Genomic DNA, 20,527 nt, shown 5'->3' with positions numbered 1-20,527 from the left:
TGTGTGTGTGTGTGTGTGTGGCTGTGATGTATCTGTGTATGTGTGTGTGTGTGTGTGTGGCTGTGATGTATCTGTGTGTGTGTGTGTGTGCGTGCACACGTGTGTGTATGTGGGGTTGTGATGGCTTCTTGGCGAGGTTGTGATTTTTGCAGTCTTCTGTAGTGGCTCTTGCAGTCAGGCTTTTGTGCATGAAAACTCTCCCTTCGTGGCCTTCCCTGTCTCAGTTTTTCAGCGTTTTAACCCAAGTGACTCCATTTTGATTCTGACAAGCTTCACAGTACTTGTTATTTAAACACTGCCATCTTAATTACACCACAAAATGTTCTCACAAAGAGTGTGGCTTTAAACTAAAAGGGCCATTTACTAACGTAAGTAATGTTTTCCATGGGAAAATGGCTTCCTGAGTTCCCCCAATATGTGGTTCCAAACTCCCTTTTAACAATGCTATGACAGTGTTTCATTTTCAACCACCCATACACTGAGCATTTATGGGTTTTTTAAAAAAACAGCATTATTGAGATGTAATTCAAATGACACACAATTCACCCACTTTAAGTGTACAATGCCGTCTTTTTTATTAGATTCCTAGGCACGTGCAACTATCCCAACGGTCAGTCTACAACACTGACTCCACCTCAGAAAGAAACCTGTACCCTTTACCAACCCCTCCACCCCCACAGCCCTCTGCAGTTGCTGGCTCACGTCCTGTCTCTAGGGCTCCATCTTCCAGATGCTTCATCTGAATGGAATCGTTTACGTGATCTTGTGTCCAGATTCTTTCATGTTTTCAGGGTTCGTCCATGTTGTAGTATGTATCAGTGCTTTATTCTTTTTTATACATTATATTAAAATACAGCTAAGTAATATCTCATTGTATAGAGTATAGACATTTTGTTATATAATTGTCTTTATAACAATGTACACATTTTGTTATATGTAAAATATACCACATTTTGCTGACCCATTCATCTGTTGGTAGATGTTTGGGTTTATAGCTTTTTGGCTATCATGAATAACTCTACCATAAACAAAAAGTGCACGTGCAACTTTTATGTGGACTTCTGTTTCCATTCTCTTGTGTAGCTTCTTTAAAAACAAATCCTGGAATCTCATAGTCTCATGGAAAGTGCTTCCTGTGTTTTCCTCTGCTACTGTCAACATTTGTGAAAGAAAAGGCTCCTGGATTTGAAATGCAGATTAGTGACATTGTGGAACTTTTCCTCTGGGTCCTCAGCTCTGAGTGGTGTTGGGCAGGAAGTATTTACTGAGCCTTTACTCATAAACCAATTCGAATAATCACTGTAGGTGGAGCGTGGTGGCTCATGCCTGTAATCCCAGCACATCGGGAGGCCAAGGTGGGCAGATCACTTGAGGTCAGGAGTTCAAGACCAGCCTGGCCAACATGGCAGAAACCTCATCTTTACTAAAAATACAAAAAAAAAAATACAAAAAAAAAAAAACCTCTTAGCCAGATGTGGTGGTCTTAGCTACTCAGGGGACTGAGGCATGAGAATCGTTCAATCCCAGGAGGCGGCGGTTGCAGTGAGCTGAGATTGCACCACTTCACTCTAGCCTGGGCAACAGAACGAGACTGTCTCAAAAACAAAAACAAAAAATACTCTATCCAGAAGCAGAATAGTCAGACTAGCAATTAGCTAAAGAGAACAGTCTCCTTAAATGTTAATTCCCCACATTTTAAAATCAGTCTGGGATCCTGGCACTGAAACATGTGGTGTTCCCTTGACCACCTGGGCCAGCTGCTGCAGGAGGAAGGATTCCTCGTCCTTCTGAACCACGTGACGTTCCCTAGACCACCTGGGCCAGCCAGCAGCTGCAGGGAGGGAAGATTCCTTGTCCTTCTGAACCACATGGCATTCCCTAGACCACCTGGGCCAGCCAGCAGCTGCAGGGAGGAAGGATCCTGTGGTTCTTCCCTGAGCCACATGCCCAGTCACCATCTCTCAGTATCTCACTGGGTCCTGACTTTTGGGTGCACACTGGTGTACACATCCACGCTTTTAGTACATTCACGGGATTGTGCAGCCATCACCACAATCTAATTTTAATGCGTTTTGTCCACCCTGAGAGAAACTCCATACCTATTAGCAGTCACTGCTCACCCGCACCCGACCTCATCCTATTCCCCAGTCCCCAAGCAACACCCGATGCCCTCCCAGTGTCTGTCCTGTGCCTGTTCTGGACGTTTTATACTTATGGAATCTTCCATGAAAACACAGGCTTTTGTGAGTGGCTTCTTTCGTGTAGCATAATGTTTTCAAGGCTCATCCATGGTGTGGCACATGCCAATACTTCATTCCTTTTTATTGCTGAATAATATCCCTCTGTAGGACTGTCCCATATTTTATTTATTCATTAACTAGTTGATGGATATTGGGGTAGTTTCTGCCTCTTGGCCAGTATAAAATATGCTGCTGTGAAGAGTCCTGTACAAGCGTTGTGTGGACATACACTTTTATTTCTCTTGGGTGTATCCTTAGCAGTGAAGCTGTGGGTCGTGTGGTATCTTTCTGTTTCACTTTTTGAGGAGCTGCCAGACTTTCTTCCACAGAGCCTGTTTACATTCCACATCCTCACCGGCAGCTGCCCTTAGTCTTTTTGATTCTAGCCATCCTGCAGGTGGTATCTCATGGTGGTTTGATTTGCATTTCTTTACTGAGTAATAATGTTGAGCATCTTTTCGTGTGCTAGCTGGCCATTTGTGTATCTTCTTTAAAGAAATGTCTTTTCAGCAGGGGGAGAAATGCCAGATGTAGGTGATGGGGAGGAAGGCAGCAAATCACACTGCCATGTGTGTTCCTATGTAACAATTTTGCATGTTCTTCACATGTACCCCAAAACCTAAAATACAATAAAATAAATAAATGGGAAAAAAAAAAAAAAAGAAATGTCTTTTCACATTTTTTGCCTGTCTTTCAAACCTGAGTTTTTGTCTTTTTGTTGTTGAGTTGTAGGAATCCTTTACATATTCTGGATACATGATCTTTGTCAGATCTACAATTGGCAAATGTTTTCTCCGTTTCTCTGGGTTATGTGTCCCTTTCTTGACGGTGTCCACGGAGAACCTTGAGGTTCTCCACGTTGATGGAGTCTCATTGATCTGTGATGTCTTAGCTTGTTCGTTGCTTCTGTGTTGCCTCCAAGAGCCACCGCCTGGGGGGCACTTGTTTTAAGGGCTGAAGTCACTTCCCACCTTCAGTCAGCCTCCAATCCTGTGTGTTGTCCCTACCTTCAAATTATTCCTTTAAAAGTCGAGTTTTAAGACTATGCCTTCATCATTTCTAGTTTGTTAAAAGTAGAGTTTTGATAAAAAGTGTCTTGGTCGGGTGCCGTGGCTCACACCTGTAATCCCAGCACTTTGGGAGGCTGAGACGGGTGAATCACTTCAGGTCAGGAGTGCAAGACCAGCCTGGCCAGCGTGGCGAAAGCCCGTCTCTACTCAAAATACAAAAATTAGCCGGGCCTGGTGGCACGCGCCCATAATCCCACGCGGGAGGCCAAGGCAGGAGAATTGCTTGAACCCAGGAGGCAGAGGTTGCAGTGAGCTGAGATCGCACCACTGCATTCCAGCCTGGCGACAGAGCAAGACTTCATCTCAAAAAAATAAAAAATAAATAAAAAGTGTCTTTATGAAAACCATGTTGCTACCAGCTATACTAGGAAATGGATTGGCCGTTTTCACTTCCTCTCTAGTACCCCTCTGTCTAGACCAACAGCCCCTAATGAGGTGTGATTTGCCCCTAAGGGACATCTGCCAATGCCTGCAGATGGTCTGGTTGTCAAAGCAGGGGCTGCTGTCAGCATCTAGTGGGTGGACACCAAACACCCCCCCCATGCAGGGCAGCCTCTGCCCCACAACAAACAGTGATCCACCCCAGACCCAGCAGGACCCCTGCGAGGAGCCCCGTGTGGCTGGGACAGCCTGGGGCCTGTCCTGAAGCTTGATTGTCCCCATCCTGTTCTGATTCTGCAGAGAAGGGGGATGCCTTTGAGATGAGCCTGTTTGTACAATTCTTTCTTTCGTTTTCCCAGTCTAGGGCAAGAATAAAACTATGATCTTTATTAAAAGAAACAAAAAACGCTGAGCAATAAGTTTGCAAAGTTATAAGAAGGATTTTTATGACAGCACACACACACAATTTATTCCTGGGCTGATACTTCAGTTCCGAAAGGGTTTCAAATATAGTTTACCACCAGATTGAGGTTTAAAAAACATGCATTTTTTTCCATCCACATGAAATACTAGTGGGCTTGATTCTCGCCGTGCACTCTAGTTGGTGAAGAGCCATTCGGTCCTGGGGGGAGTTGCAGTCCCAGACGCTGTGAGGAGATTCTCCTCCTATTTTGAGACTTAACTAAAGAACAGTGCCACAGGGATTTAAATTGTATATACAACCAACCCACACAGAACCTGAATTTATTCTGAGTGTGGAAGGAATATTTGCTTCTTGAAAAGAGCTAGAGAAAAGAGAGAGAATTTACCTTTGAGAGGTGAAGAAATCATGGAAGTTTTTAATATTCCTAAATATAGGAATAGGAATAACATGTATCATAAATAGGAACAGGAATAATATTTAAGAACTGAAATATCAGCATGGGAATAAATTGTGTGTGTGCTGTTGTAATATTTATTATTTCTGATTCCTGCTAACCCTTGAAGATATACAAGTAGCCAGTTAGCACATGAAGATATGTTCAACCTCATTCCCCAGTGAGGAAATGCAAAGTAAGAGAGAATCTACCTTTGAGAGATTCCACAATTCCCCCTAAACATTGTGTGTCCTGGTGAGAAACTGACTTCCTCCATTTATCTCCAAAGCTACATGTCTGAGCTTTTCCCTGAGCCCTGCTTCCCCACAGTGCCCGTGGCCGTGGGTGGCACTGCCTGTCGGACTAAGAGCTCAGCGTCCCTCCAAGCTTAGTGTACCGGGTGGCTGCTCTTGGCTGCTGTCCTTTTCTCAGAGAAATAGTCCTAGGTCTGCTACCCTTGGTCCAGAAGACCCTTTACCAGCCACTCTGAGCACGTTGGAACTGTCTCCTTTTTTTTTTTTTTTTTTTTTTTTTTTTTTTTTGCTGACTCTGCAACCTTGAGGCTGGGGACTCGCAGGCTTGGTCCTTCGTCAGGGGTGCCTGACGGATGATGTGCCCCCTTGTGGGACACTTCTGCTTTCCAGTCTCCTGCTGGCCTTGGTGATGGCGAGCTGCTGACTCATCCCTGGGCTCAAGGAGCTGCAGTCTTGGGAGGGTGCTGGGCAGGGGTGCCCAGAGCACAGCTAGGCTCCTGGAATCCCAGTGCTGAGCCTGCCCAGAGTTCCCAGCTTTATAGGGTCACAGGCAGGGGCCAGAGCACAGGATTGGAGCATCCTTGATGGTTGGAGCCCACCCGACCCCACCGAAGACAGGAGGGGGAGCAGAGCCCCAGTCCAGTGCTCGGGACGGAGCCCACCTGTCAGGACCGCCCCCCTCTGCGGAGCTGCTCTCCAACTCTGGAGACGCTCTTCAGCCCTCACGTCCTTGTGTGACAGCTTCTGGAGAAACGAGTTCTCCGGGCTCCAGCTGTAGCCTCATGGGAAGACGGCTTCAAATTTCCTGATTCTGGCTGAACGCAGAGGTAGTGAGACCAGCAGACTATGGCACCTTCTGTGGACGTGTGTCTGATGAGCACTTTGCATCATGAACCTTTCTACTCCTTTCTCCAGAAGTTGTCACATGAGGGCTAAATAGCAACTTCAGAATATTAAAAACGTCCTTGATTCCTGGGAATTCACTAGTCAGACAGCAAGAAACCTGGAAGGGCAGGCGGTGGAATGACAGGGAGGGAACAAGGGCCTTTGAAAATGGAGGTAGGAAGGGAGACAAAGGCAGCTTCGACCTGGAGAGCGACTCACACAATGTGAGTGCGTCTCCTGAATGTGCAAGATGTTGTGACACTTGGCAAGGACAGATGGGAGGGCTTGATTTGGGATTAGCCATGAAAATGCATCTTCCATTGTTAGAACAGATAGCTGTCCTTCAGCTGCTGGGGCTGGAGATAAGGAGGCCCATGGTGGGCACGTGGGTCTGCAGTGAGCCTTCCCTGGAGAGGCCGGGGGCGGGGCGGGCAGCTCTCAGGGATAATGGTGGGGAGAGTCCGTCCATGAGGATGCTTCCGTTACCTGTCTCTTGATCTCAGTCCTGAAATTGGCAAATGTAAGACCTGTGCTCTTCCTGAATTAAAATAGCAATCCTCCCACGGTGATCCTGGTAAGTTTAGATTCTATAATGTGCCTTATTTTCCAAAGAAAATTGTTAGTTCTGTGACATGTTTTTCTGGAATTATCCTAATGAGTAGTTTCGAATCCTGCCTGTGCTGAGAGTCACCTGCGAGGGTGAAGACCAGGGAGCTAGAATCTCGAGGGTGCAGGACAAGCTCTGCAGGCCCTTCCGAGGCCGCTGCCCTGGGCCGGCCCAGCACTGAGGAATCACGGACTTAATCCCCTCAGCAAAACCCAGTCCAAGCAAGGTCCTGCCGCACCGCAGGGCTGTGTTGTGTCTTTACTTTAGCGGGTGTCCAGAGTTATTCTCCAGACCTCCACCCAGGCGCTTTTGGGAAATGGTGTAGAATGCGGTGAGGGCCTGGGAGTCACCTAGTGCAGGTGCCAGCCTTGGGCTCTGGTTTGCAGGGGACAGTATTTTCAGAGGAAGGATCAAGAAAAGAATTGTTTTATTTTATTTTTTTGCGACAGTCTCATCCCTGTTGCCCGGGCTGGAGCGCAGTCCGGAGTGCTCACTGCAACCTCCGCCTCCCGGGTTTAAGCAATTCTCCTGCCTCAGCCTCCCCAGTAGCTGGTATTACAGGTGCCCACCACCACACCCAGCAATGCTTTTTGTATTTTTAGTACAGATGTGGCTTCACTATGTTGACCAGGCTGGTCTTGAACTTTGAACCTCAGGGGATCCTCCCTCCTCGGCCTCCCAAAGTGCTGGGATTACAGGTCTGAGCCACCACACCCAGCCTGTTGTGTTTTAATTTTATACCAAACACACAGCACTAATTCTGTGCCAGGCCCTTTGTAAGTATTAGCTCACTTCATCTTCTTGGTAACAAGAGGTACTATTGTCCTGACTCTTGTGCCAATGAGGAAACAGAGGCACAGACATATTAAGCCACTTGCCTTGATGGCACAGCTGGTTAGGGTGGGGTGGGATTGGCGCCTTGGCCCCTGGCTCCAGAATGCTGTCACCACTGGGCCCTGTGGACTGGGGGCTGGAGCCTCTTCTGGGGGTTTCTGTGCCTACTCACTGGAATCAGGTATTCTTCAGTGTATTTAACCTCATACTTAAATTAAAAGTTTGTGTGATTGGCCCTTTTCTCCAGAATTGCTAAACACGTTTTTAACTTGAGTGGTCACCAATATATTTAATAATAACTGCTCTGTGGAAGATCAGGAAGAGTGAAAAGGCATAACGCATCAGCTGGCACGGTTGTTCCTGCTTCGTGTTGCTACAAAACAGATGATTCCAGACCTCAGCACTGACGCGGCAGCAGTGTTATTAGGTCTCGGGATTTGGTGAGCTGGGATTCAGGCAGCGCTCAGCAGTGGTGGTGCCACCTAGGTGCTGCTCTCACAGGCAGCGGAGGCCTCTGTGTGGCCCAGGGCCTCTCCAGGTGCGGCTGGGCCAGGGGGAGCGGCTGGAAAACTGCCCCACAGGGCTCCCCTCTCCAGCGGCCTCGGGGCCTCCCCAGGTGGACTCCCCTGCGGAGCAATCGAATGGCCCATGTGGTGACTCAAAAGGCCACAGTGGAAGTGGCCGGTCCTTGTCAAGGTCAGGCCAATTGCCAAACCCATCCCACCGTGTTGGCGGGACCACCAGGGCCAGTCCGGTTCCAGGCAAGGGAAACTGGGTGGCCTCTCCATGGGGCAAGTGTCCAACCCAGGCAGCCCTCTTTCATGCCTGACACTGAGAGGCACGTGGTCAATTCTGAATCAGAGGCTGTCAGCTGAATAGCATAAACCACCGCTGCCGTTCATAACGCACACTCACAGTGCTCTTCGATTTTGATGTATTCAAATCAAAGTTGCAAAGATTGTGAAGGTTAGTGATAAATTTGATAGAACCCTCTGCATGCATCAATGTTTGATATTCAGATCAGCATTCTGTGCCCTGCCTATTGCCTCCAGAGGCCAACAGTGCCCTGAGACCAGCAAGGCCCTCATGATAACGTTCACCGCACCATTTGCAGCCTAATATACGACGCCTAATCTCACTTCCGCTCTGCGCCTCCTCTCCTGCGTCGGATTGTAATACTGTTCTGTACAGGAAGTACCGTTAGTGCAGGGTGCACGTTTTTATGGGTGACTGGCTCCCGTGCACTGAAAAGCTCCCGTTCTGAGGACGTTAAACAGAGCTCCTCCATGTGGGCATTCAAGATTAGTTCACGCAGGCTTCAAAACAATATCAGCCATTTGTCCCCAAGCAAAACATCGTGTTTCGGCAGTTTTCTTCTCTCTGCTATACTCGAAGAGGGGCTTGCGTATCAAAATCACGTGGCTACACCCTCAACCCAACTCTCTCCCCGACCCTGGGGGCTGCAGTGCCCCCACCATCAGCCCACTGCTCCTGTAGGAGGGGACCCAACTCGCTGCCATCTAGAGGTGCCAGACATCCTCTAGGCCAGCGATGGACGTTTCGATGGAAGGCTAAATTTATTAGATATTTCATTATCCTTTTATGGGGAGTACGAGGGTTTTCTCTTATCAATTCCATTTTAATGTTAGCTATAACAAAAACATAGTTTAATGGTTTGTGCAAAAATTTACTCATTTTGCTCCAAAGTAATAAATGGGCAGAAACCACATCTATATGATGCAGAAACCACATCTCCAGAAAGTTATTCCATCCCTTGGAGAACCTTCCAGACAAAAAGGGCAGGAGAGTAGATACTTCAGCAATTCCACCTGCGGTGAGAAAAGACCCTTTCTCCTCCATTCTGGATCATGGAGGGGGGATCGAGATCTTACAAGCTCTGTCAGATAGTCTGTTTCTGTATTTACAGGTTTGTTTTACCTGCAGTATCCTCTTTAAACACCCACAGTTTATTTTTTAATCAAGATAGTATTACCTAGAACTTGGGGATCATCTAAACATGATGTGGTAAACTTATCACAGGTGAGTTAAAAGCTCCGTCTGCAGATTTCTCTTCAGCTGCTGTGATGTTTGCATGAATGTTTCTTACTGGCCCTGGAAAATCCATGCAGGCACTGCTAGCAGTGCTCCGGCAGCCACGAAATTATAAGCCGTTCCGCTCCGAACTGAGGCTGAGGAATGCAGGTTCTGTCTGGGTATTGATTTCCCATGAAATCATGGGCTTCGGTTCCGCCCCAGCCCCACCCGCGGCTGTGCCTGGGTTCCCTTTCCTTCCCAGAGCAACCCCCACTTGTTTTCCTTTGACCCCACCCCTCTCACCATGTTCCCTGAGCATCTCCTTCTCCCAGGCCTGGATGGGGGCCAGACACTGAGGCCCAGCTCTCCGTGTAGCTTGTGGCCAAAGCCTTATGGCCTCTCCATATCATAGGCCTATAGTCTTGCTGACCGAAAAGAAAGAATTCTACAAAACTGTGATACATAGGACCTCAGCCCTGCAGTCCCTGACTCCCTTGGAGAAGCCTGTCCGCTTCCCTTGAGACCACGGCTCACTGAACACATCATCTTCAGACTCCACCATCAGCACAAGCCTCATGGCCCTTCCCAGAAGCAGCCAAGCCCAAAGGTGGGAGAAACAGAAAAATCAGTGGCCCCACGCGGGCACTGTATACCTCCAAGGACCCCCAGACTGGGGGGCTGCAAAGTCCGCAGACCTCTGTCCAGACCAGAAGCAATGCTTTCTGTGCATTTGCCCAAGGGTTTAGTGTCGTCTCTAAGCTGAAGACCCTGTGTGTGTGCACAGGTCAGCATCACTTAGTGGTAAGTCAGCCTTGGTGGTAAGATGAGTGGCTGGGCTGGTCTCTAAAGTGTTTCTAATTGTGAAAGTCTGTAACATTTTGTTTCCTACAAGGACATCTAAAGTAACAGATATCATGGTGATCTTTTAGCTTGAGAATAAAATGTGTGAAGTTGGGTTTGACTGTGAACTGGGTGAAAGGCAGGAGATACACCATCGAGCCAGCCAAAGAGCAGTTGTTAGTTTTCAGTAGGTCACCTCTTATATAACTAGTTGTTGGGAGATAATCTTCCAGCGGTCTGCCTGTCCTGCAAGCCAGACGAGATCCACCCTTATTATGGACTATTTTTTCCAGGATGTTTATATAATGAACAGGTTGGGAAGATAGAGAGTGTGTGTATCTGGAGCAAAATACAGGTCTTGGGAGATACAGTGTCTTCCTCTAGAGCAGGGCACTGGCATAGCTACTGACAGTTATAAAGGATTCAGGTTTCCTAAGTGGAGCTTCCTCTCCTGCCACTCAACCCACTGCATGCAGGCAGCCACCTGGGCCCCTTCCCGTGACTCCTACATGAATTGGGTATTAGGGAACCCATGCCCAAATGGTGAAACGTCCGTACAGCTGTGAATAATAACCTGCACTTTGTCTCTGACCCAGGAATTTCATTCCTTCATGAGCATCCACGAAACTTAGCTTTCAAGTAGATAAAATCTCGGATGTGCCACTGTTCTTAATATAAACCTAGTGTTCACCCTCTTTATAAAACTAGATAATGCTGAAATTCCTTTTATAATGTAGTCTTGTGTATATGTTACATATACGCATGAAACAGTTATAAAAATTTAAAGAGAGCAAAAATATGTAAGTTGAAAAATCAGCCAGTTTACCTCTACCTGATATCTTTGACTTTCTGGGACTGGAAATGAAATTTGTGAACGGATTCTAGATTCTGAAAAAGCATTTGGAAGTTTTCATTGTCAACTAAAGTTTCATTAGAAATCCTAGAAATCTCTGATGTGGATTAACTGGAGAGAAATCTAAGGTCGGGCAATGGCAGTGGGCGAAGATGCAGGAAGAACATGGTGCTGCAGGCAGGGAGGGCTGGCCACTGCTGACGGTGGCCGAACAGGCCAGGCGTCCCCCAAGCAGTGAGTTTTCCTCCAGAGAAACGTGCACATTTGCAGTCCTCATGATGATGTCACAGGACAGGGACCATTGTCCTGGGGCAATTAGGCAGGGGAGCCTGACTCGCTTACGATCTCTGTTGAGTAACTGTGCTGGGGACGGCTCTGCACCCCACTGATGCACAATCACCTCTTTCTGCTGCCACACTGGGGGTCCTGGGCCAGAGCCCCTGAGAAGGGGCCATGATGGTTCTGAGAAAAAAATAAGGGCTTATTCTGATAACAGTGCGAAGCTAAGCTGCTACGGATCGGTGTTTTCAGTGGCCTTGTGTGCTTCTGCAAAAAGCAGTTTCCACGTATTGGATGCTCTTCACAACGACCACAAAGTATGATTATAATGTTCATTTTAACGCTGAGCAAACAGAGGTACAGAAAACTTAATTACCTTCCCAGTGACCCCAGCAGCCAGCTTCTGAGAGCCTGAAGTCCTGGCTGTCATGCAGATCATGATTTTGCCTCGACATACCCATGTTGCAGATCCTGATGCCCCCAAACCATTTTCTGCAAACATCTGGGTGGATTAGATCTGACTACAGCAGGGAATCTGGCAGACGGTGAAGAAAACTTAAAGAAATACCTGCCTTTCAGTAGCATCCCCTCCAGAAGGACCTAAGGCTCAAAATACGAGTGGTGCTGTGAGAACAACAGACCATGCTGAGATTTGTGCATGGAAATGAGCTGGGAATTCTGAGGCAGGAGGCCAGCGGAGACAGGGTGGGGGGCAGGGGTGTGCCCGCCGGCAGGACCTCAGCCTCTGCAAGCCAGGCAGCTGGCACGCGGATGCGGCATATGACTGTGTCGCCTGTGAAATCATAGGAAGTTTCAGCTGAGTTTTTTGGGTTTTTTTTTCCTTTTTAAATAAGGTCAGTCAAGTATAAGATTCAGAAATAACATATTGCTTTAAGATAGGGGGAAGACAGTGGCAACTTCTCTTGTTAAACATCCTAGGAATTTTTAAAATATGAATCACTTTAATTTTTCTTCTAGGACATCTCAGAAAAAATAAACATGGTGAATTTCCTACGTCACTGACACTCTGCAGTGTGACGGATGGGGCTTGGCCCACCATATTGAACTGGACAGTCGCCATCTGACATTCTGGGCTTGCTTTTCTAGCTTTGAAACGCCTGATTTGGCTTATTAAAATACTACCTTATTTTCCTCTGTATACTCAGCTCCTGGGCAGTGTTTGTTGCAAGCATGCATGGGAATGGCAAGGTACTGAGGACACAGAACCAGACAAGAGTTTTACCTGCTTCCATGCCAGTGATTCTCCGCTCAAGACTCAGAGTGTCCAAGGAGAAAACACAGTCATGGGTTCTTAGTTTCTGTTTCTGGTTGGGCCAGTAAAGCTCCTTCCTCATCCTCTTTTCTGGTTATCACTAGAGACAGAAACTAAAAACCGTGGCTTCTGGCTATTGAAAGCGTAAAACAAAACAAAACAGAACAGCACAACAAATAAGGACATCTCTCGAAAGGCAGGATTTTTTAAGGGATTGCAAAATTCTCAAAATCAATTCTTACATGTTTTGAATGCAAGCAGCCTGTGGCAGACCCTGACCCTGAGTATAGCATACAACAGGTTTTGCAGGTGAAAGTCTCTTTGTAACATGCTTCAACCCTTTCCTCTCCTGAGAAGTAGTTTGTAGAGTGAATCGGGACTTGGGGAATACACTGTGTAATGTTTGTAACAATATGCAGCAAGGGTTTCCTCTCCCACAGCCTTTTCTGTGGTGATTGAGTAGAAACTTACCTCTGGACCATCCCTCCTGAAATTGCTACCTCCAGACCATCAATCTTTTAAAAATGTAAGGCTGATTATAAGAGTATTTTCACTACAGTGTGGGCGGGCGTGTGTGCCATGCGTGGGCACGTATGTGAATAGCCGTTCCAAGTAGGAGACCTCGAAGACATGACTGGACGCTCTGGCTATGCAGGAGCGAGCAGCTGAGCCGGGTCCTCAAAACCAACCCAGATTCCGCCCGCCGGCGTGCCGGCTGTGACTGGCTTTGGGAGGTTTGACACCATGCTGTCCTTTGCTTCTCCACTTGGTTCTGATGAAGACAACTGAATTGTGCTTCCAGGTGGCCGGAGAGGGTGGAATTCTGGGGATTCGGGGCCTTAAAAGTTGAGTTGGCAGAGGTTTGGTTGAGACGGTTATTTAAAACTAAGATATAATTGATTTAGAATATGAGACATGGGGTCGTGCTTTAAGAGGGGCATATTCAAGGTATTTATTAATATAGTATAGCATTCACCTGTGAGTTCCCAGGGCCCCTTCCCTGGCCTGCCCCAGGTCCCTGTGCAGGGCCATGCTGACCCCCGGGGAAAGCTTGCCACTTAAGGGGTTAGAGGTCAAGGCCGGGTAGAGGTTTTTTGTTTCTGCGTTTTTACTCACAGAGAAAATGAGACTGATTACTGGTTTATAATCGATTAGGAGACTATCATTTCCTTTGTTCCAAAAAATAGACTTTTTTCTCTGTCATCTTCACCATGCATGGTGACGTCCCGAGCTGTTGATGCTGCTTGCAATGTGGGGAATGTGCCCGTTTCCTGGGGCTTCTGCAGAAAACTCCCACACACCTTCCAAAATTGTTACGGATAGGACATAGGTTCTTACTTAGGTCAGCTCCCACATATGTAGGCTGACGGAAAAGAAGGTTGCTGCAAACGTATGAAGGAGCCATCGTGGCTTGAAATGCCTGTTGACACCTGCAGTCACAGAATCCATTTGGACTCGGATTTGGACTCACTTGGGCAATGAGGCACAGAGGGCCTGAACCGCCAGGACCCACCTCTCTTGAAAATCTACACCCCGTCTGAGGAAGCTCCTGTTTTCTCATCACGAAAATCACATCGCTTTTGACACATCATCTCCAGTGTTTGTTTTCCTAGTAGACATTTGGCTTACAGGAAATGTGTTCATCATAAGGGAATATTTTATATTTTTCAAATAGCAATATCAGGTCTCAAAAACAAGCCTTATATTTGAGTAGAAATTAGTCACGAAATTTCCCAGGCCAGTGTGTACTTTCTGCACACATCTTGCGCCCCTGTGTGACCTGGAGATGTTTAACCATCAGAGAGTTGAGTTGAGAAGGCAGAGAAAAGGGAGGATTTGGAGTCCCATCTGCTGTCACTATTCAGGGTACACATGTGGCCACTTCGATGTGACGGATGAACAGAGCAGATGCACCATCGCCATGGGACCAACGTGGGCACAAACTGGTACACGGGACACAAAATTCCTCCTCACCTTTGCTGCCCCCACCCTCGAAACCAGCCTGGGAAGTGGACGCAGGGAAGTCACTGTCGCTGGGTTATCCCCTCCACGCACTTAAAGCAAAGTGATGCGCTTTAAATATCAGCTTTCCCTCTGTATCCGAAACGCCTCATTTCCAAGACGCAGCATTGTGCTACCCGCCGTGGGAAGGGCTGTCCTAGCGCTGTCCCTGTTGGAAAAACATTAGCATGAAGAGAATGCAGCTACGATCAATAACAACGGCAGCTGAATCATATTTAATTAGTTCTTAACACTTAGTATTTTGTAATTAGTGAAGAATATAACTTTATATTAGCATAGAAGCTAGATGTAAAAAACATGACATGAATCTGTAGCTGAGGAAAGACTACCAGGAAATTATTTCTTTTCCAAGTTTTACCGTCTTCTAAAATTAACCGGATAGATATGAAAAGCTGTATGCATAGTCAGCTATCTTTGGCTCCCTCTGCTGAAACAGAAACAATCCACTTTAACTGTGTTTCAGAAGCACTCGCTGGGTGCCAGGCACTGTGCTAGGTGTGAGGGTAGGAAGGTGTGTAAGGCATGGTTCTTGCTCTCAAGGACAATGTTCACCTGTTCACAGCAGCACAGGGAGGTGGACAAACCAATGGGCTGTTCCGTGAGTTTCTGTAATAGAGACACTGAAAATCCACGGAAGGTCACAGGCGGCTGGGAGCGTGGAAGCCACGGGTGGTGAGGTCAGAGGCCCCGAGGTGAGGCTGCAAGAGGCTGAGAGCATTTATTCCAGTCCCAGAAAACTTCCTGTCCCTCTCCGTCTCTAGCAATGCTGGGAGTCAGTTTTTTCCTACTTTGCTGCGTTGAAATCTCATGTTTGTTTTGCTCTGTATTTCCTCCATTCTCAGCGAGTTGGAACATTCTCTGCATTTCATTACTTAGTAATAACAGTCTCCTGGAACTCTGTGACTCGAGGTCTGGAAAGCAGCGCCTGGATTTCTACACCAGCCATCCCGTAGCAGAAGCCTGGCAGGTAGAGACAAAGTTACAACAAATGTAGAAGCCTGCATTGGCTGTTACTTGTCGTTCTAGAATCCGGCAACACCTCTTTCTACAAAACAGAATGAGTGCTCCGATGAGCTGAGCAGAGGAGGCTGGTTTCTAAACAGAGACTGAGGAAAGCAGACACACAACAAAATGCGGGCGGATGGGTGGGTGGTTCCAAAGTGACTCCCCTGCAAAGGTTAGAACAGACGGGACTTCCTCATCATCCGGGCTAAACCTGGCCTGCTTGGAAATTGGGCTGTTCTCTCTCCTGGTTTCTCAGAAGGTCAGATGAAGATCTTTGTTTGGGCTTGGTGCCGTACTTCATATTGGGGGCATCGGCTGGGCCTGGTGCACGGACTCAGCCCAAACCAGTGCCCTCTTCACAATTTTATTTCACACCTTGAAGGCAACTTCCTCCCTCCTCAATGTTGTGACTTCAGTAACCCCTGTGTTTTCAGTGTGTTCATCACACTAGACAGCGTTGGCTTGTGGACATAATGCCGTACACATTGCAGTAACCCCTGTGTTTTCAGTGTGTTCATCACACTAGACAGCATTGGCTTGTGGACATAATGCCGTACACATTGGTTGGTGGGGACCTCGCCCATCCATCCCCTCCCATCTGCCCAGGGGTGGGAATGAAGACCCTGATACACACATGCACACATGCGCACGCATGCACGCACACACACACACGAGAGGGCTCTCAGTGACTAGGAGCAGGACCACGGGACCCTAGCTGATGTGAGCTCAGAGGGCTGGCTTCTCTCCGGGAACAAACACACTGCAGTAAGTACATCAGTGCATCACACTCCCTCTGACTCAGACTTCAGACCTAGTATGACTTAATGGCTGTGCCTGCCGCTCTGCCCAGAAGGGCTAGAGACTATGTAAAATTGAAACTATGCGCATCTTATGATCCTGGGTTAAAGGCTCCTCGGAAATGAGAGATTGGTGTGGAAAACTGGTACAGAGTCAAGTGCAGAGACCAGGGTGGGGCGCTGCCCCCAGAGGGGAGCAGCCCCCGAGAGAAGCAGCCCCCTGCGCTGCTGGTGGGTGGCAGCAGGACCGGCGCAGCTGCCTGCAGCACTGACACCCACCCAGTGAAAGTCCAGTGTGACTCAATCCTCCTCCAGAAATGCTCCCTGCCCATGTGCATTCTGAGAAGTGAGCAGGAATTGGGGCAACGTGGTTAGGATCGAAAGACAGAAATGGGAACAAGCTGCATGGTGGTGCTGGAGCCTGGAGAGGTGCGAGCCGTGACGGAAGTGCTCGCGGGCTGTGCGGGCAGCTCTGCGCTGCCGACGTGAAGCCGCCTCCAGGACCCCTGGCTCCCAGGCAGAAGCAAGAAGGAGGGCGTCATCCGCAGTGTGATGCCACGTATGTGAAGATGAAGCCGAGGGAAAAGAATACGCATGTGTAGTTGCCTGAAGGTGCACAGACGATTGTGCAAAGCCTGGAAGAAGCTGGAAATGCCGGCTGTCTCCCAAAGAGAAAGCGGCATCCAGGAGGCCCTGGGGTTTCAGCACATGGCCACTGTGCACTTTCCAGAGGATTTTAATCCTGTAATGTGCAAGCGTGACATTTCAAAATAGTCAAGTAAAATTGATATCACAAAAATATGAAGAAGCTGAACCGTATCTTGTCTCTGCACTGGTGATCGAACTGTGTCCTGAACATTTTAAACTCAGAAAACAAGCTCATACTACCATTCGGGCCCCAGCAACAGGCAAAGGGAGGCCCAGAAGACAGGGAAGAAACTCCGAGGCCGCAGATTCCCAAAGGAGCAGTGGGGGCCGTTCCACAGTGGCTGCTTCCCTCCCCCGGAATACAAAGGTGCCTCCCGACACCAGCTTCATTTTCTGTCCCCAAAAGGGCTCATTCTCCCATCAAAGTGGTCCTGACTGGTTCCAGTTAGCAAAGGTGTAACTGGAGAAGGAAGGGCTGTGTCAGCTCTGCCTCACAGTGTCACTTGGAATCTAAAGCAGTGACTGTGGGCCCACCCCTGGAATAAATAGGATGGGGTGTAGCTAATTTATTTTACCTAGAATGATATTCCAAATTTTTTTTATAAAACTATATCAACTCGGTCAAGAAAGTGCTTAGGTGTTTAGGCAGAGAAGAAAAGCAAGAATTCAGAATCCTGTGCAGAAAACCCACTGTGCAGAAAACCCACCTCTGGACCAAAGCTCTATATTCTACCTTGAAAACAGATGTGAAATTGATTATCCGATAAAAAATGTATAGAGACAAATTTATTACAGTTATTTTGTTGATAAAACAGTTTATCTTAAGAAAGGGGTTTGTTGTGTTTTCTTTTTCCAGAATGGTGAGACTAACAGAGGAGAATCTGAAAAAAAGAGAAAGCTGGGTGAACTTTCGCAGATGAACTCAGAGGACAACGAAGTGTTTGGTAGGTGACACAGACGTTGGAAATGTGACGCCCTAAAGACTCGGGGAAGCCTTTGTTTTTTTAATTGCATGGGTAATCACAGATCTGTTCTTGTTACTAAAAACATAGAGTCTCTGTTCATTGGCTCACGCCTATAATCCCATACTTCTTGGGGTCTGTGTAAGAGGATTGCTCAAGCCTGGGAGCTCAAGGCCAGCCTAGGCAACATATGAGATCTTGTGGTCTACAAAAAATAAATAAATTAGCCAGGTGTGGTGGCGTGCACCTGTGTTCCCAGATACTTGGGAGGCTGAGGTAAGAGGATCACTTGGGCTCAGGAGGTCAAGGCTGCAGTAAGCTGTGATTGCACCACTGAACTCCAGCCTGGGTGACAGAGTAAGAGCCTGTCTTAAAAAAGAACATGTTGGCTGTGTAGATAAGTGGCAGATACAGCCCCGCCTCCCCTCCTGCAATCCCTTCCCATCTCGGCTCTGTTTTTGCTTACATGCCTTGTTGCACACACAGACACTGCATTTCCCAGCTTTGCCTCACTATATTGTGTTTCTCTGATCATCTATTTGTCCAGCCCTATGTGAGCACTGGGAAGCCTAGCAGTGCTCGTAAAAAATAACTAATGAGGAAGTGAGATTACAGCAAAGCCTGGATGCTGTGGTGTTTATCTTAACCGCAAAGAGTGACGCAGAAGGCATTGGGAAATAACTGTTGTCTGCAAAATTTTACTTTTTTGTATTGCCTTATTGAATATAAATTGCCTTTATGTATTTTTATGGTTTGAATGTGTCCCCCAATTTCGTGTGTTGGAAACTTAATCCTTAAATTTCTATGTTAATTGGACGTGGGCCTTTGGGATGTAACAAGGAGCAGAGACTGAGTCATCAGGGCCTTGGGGTGGGGCCCCTGATGAGACCATGGCTTTAAGGAGAGGGGAGAGGCCTGAGCCAGCTCTCGCTCTGTGGCACCATATAGTACCACCCCCATGTCAGGACACACTCGCCAGAAGCTGAGCAGATGCCAGTGCCATGCCCTGGGACTTCTCAGCCTCAAGAACTGTAAGGAATGCATCTATTTTCTTTATAAATTACCCAGTCTCAGATATTCCGCTATCACAACAGAAAATGAACTAAGACGCAATGTCAGCATTCGTCTTTGTTCCTGCTTCCCCTGTGAGTGAGCGACCGTGTTCTCATTTGATGTTGACATTGATGCCGTTCCCATCATGACACTGAGGCTCAGTGACTTGCCGAAGACCACAGGGCTCTGAAGACACTCAGGGCAGGTCTGTTCTGCCGTGCACAGCTCTCTGATTTTCTCCGTGTATTCCTAAAGCAAAGAGAAAAAGGGGTGCTGTGAAATGTGTTAAGATCCTGAGAACTCACTGTAGCTTGAAGGAAAAAGGAGTGATTTTCTGGCTGCTAAAATACGCATCTCTTTCCCCAAGATCAGCCCAGCCTGCAGGTTACAGACGACACTCAAGGCAAGCAGGCTTCCTGGCCACATTCCCTAGCCTGGTCTTTGCTTATTTATAGAAAGGCCGTTCTTTATACTTCACTTGTTAGGCAAGGTAATTATGCCAAATTTTTGTTCCTGATTAACTTGCTCTTTTTCAAAAGTCCTTTCTTTTCTATAATTCTGTCCTTCTCGACAGAGCATACATAAAATAGAAGTGGTGATGCCCACTGTTTCAGTATCTTAAGTGTCCATGAAAGTCAACATAACCCAAAGGCCCAGAGACTGAAAGCAATGAGGGCTCCTTGACTAGAAATGAGAGAGGCAAGTGCAAAAGGGGTTTGGTGCTCCGCTTGCTTCTGCGTACTTTCTGATGATCTCTATGGGAATTTTCTTGGAGGCGTGCCTCAGCGTAACCCGCTGCCTTTAGGAAGTAGGGTTTCCATCCTTACTGGCAGAGGAAGAAGAAGTAGGATTTGAAGGCAGCTGCGTCTGTGACTAGGAGCAGCAGCGTTCACTCTGCAGAGCACTGAGGGTTTCCTCGAATAGACAAGCTGTGAGTTTGAAGGAGATGTCCCAGCCTTGATGATTTTAAGAATAAGTCTGCCTCTAAAAGTCTAGAATAAAAATTCCTTTAGATGACCTCTTTACTCATATATTTCAGCTACATATATAAAGACATAATCGAAAAGCATGAAGACAAATGGCCAATTTTAGGTTTTACATATAAATAAAAGTGAGTTCTAAAATTATTTTGGCTAAGCCTACTGATTTTTTAAAGCAAGCATCATCTTTCTCATTATCCCCCTTGATAATTGCCTTGAAAATTGTTAGTAACAATGGCGGCAGTTCCGTTACCATCCCACACACACGCACACACACACATACACACATGTATGTGTAGGTATATATACAGCGTGGATACAATATGACATTGAAAGTTCCTCTATAGTCAGCCCTTTCCATACACTATGAAGATGACATAATTCCTGAAGCCCTTCCAAACGCAGCCCTCCTTAACCTTTTCAGAGAGGTATTCAGTTTAGAGAGCTATTATTTAGGGTTGAACGTGAATGCTACTGGAAGTGATGGAAATGCAGACGATGTCCATCATTTCACAAACTTGGCTTGTCTTTTGATAGGAAGAGCAATCCTTCTGCCTGTCGTGTTTACTGAGATGTTCCCAGGCCCTTGGATGCCAGAGCAAGGCACACATACCTGCTGAGTGAGCTTAGCTCCCACATTCCAAGCCCCTCCA

General features: G+C 47.2%; 1 protein-coding gene across 5 annotated transcripts in view; it reads left to right on the top strand.

The window, feature by feature from the left end:
* The window catches only part of LOC108303572 (myelin basic protein), a 144,564-nt gene that overhangs the window by 52,692 nt on the left and 71,345 nt on the right, over positions 1-20,527 (top strand). For all 5 annotated transcript variants that reach the window (XR_001824903.2, XM_017527496.2, XM_017527499.2 and 2 more), the window contains exon 3: positions 17,736-17,823. Coding sequence is in view for 4 of the 5 variants with exons in the window: in XM_017527496.2 (XP_017382985.1) it covers positions 17,736-17,823 (88 nt within the window). In the remaining variant the exon portion in view is untranslated. The remainder of the gene's footprint in view (positions 1-17,735; positions 17,824-20,527) is intronic.

Source organism: Cebus imitator, unplaced genomic scaffold, assembly GCF_001604975.1.
Source record: "Cebus imitator isolate Cc_AM_T3 unplaced genomic scaffold, Cebus_imitator-1.0 Scaffold49, whole genome shotgun sequence".
Lineage (NCBI taxonomy): Eukaryota > Metazoa > Chordata > Mammalia > Primates > Cebidae > Cebus > Cebus imitator.
This window is presented reverse-complemented; position numbering and strand designations above follow the sequence as displayed.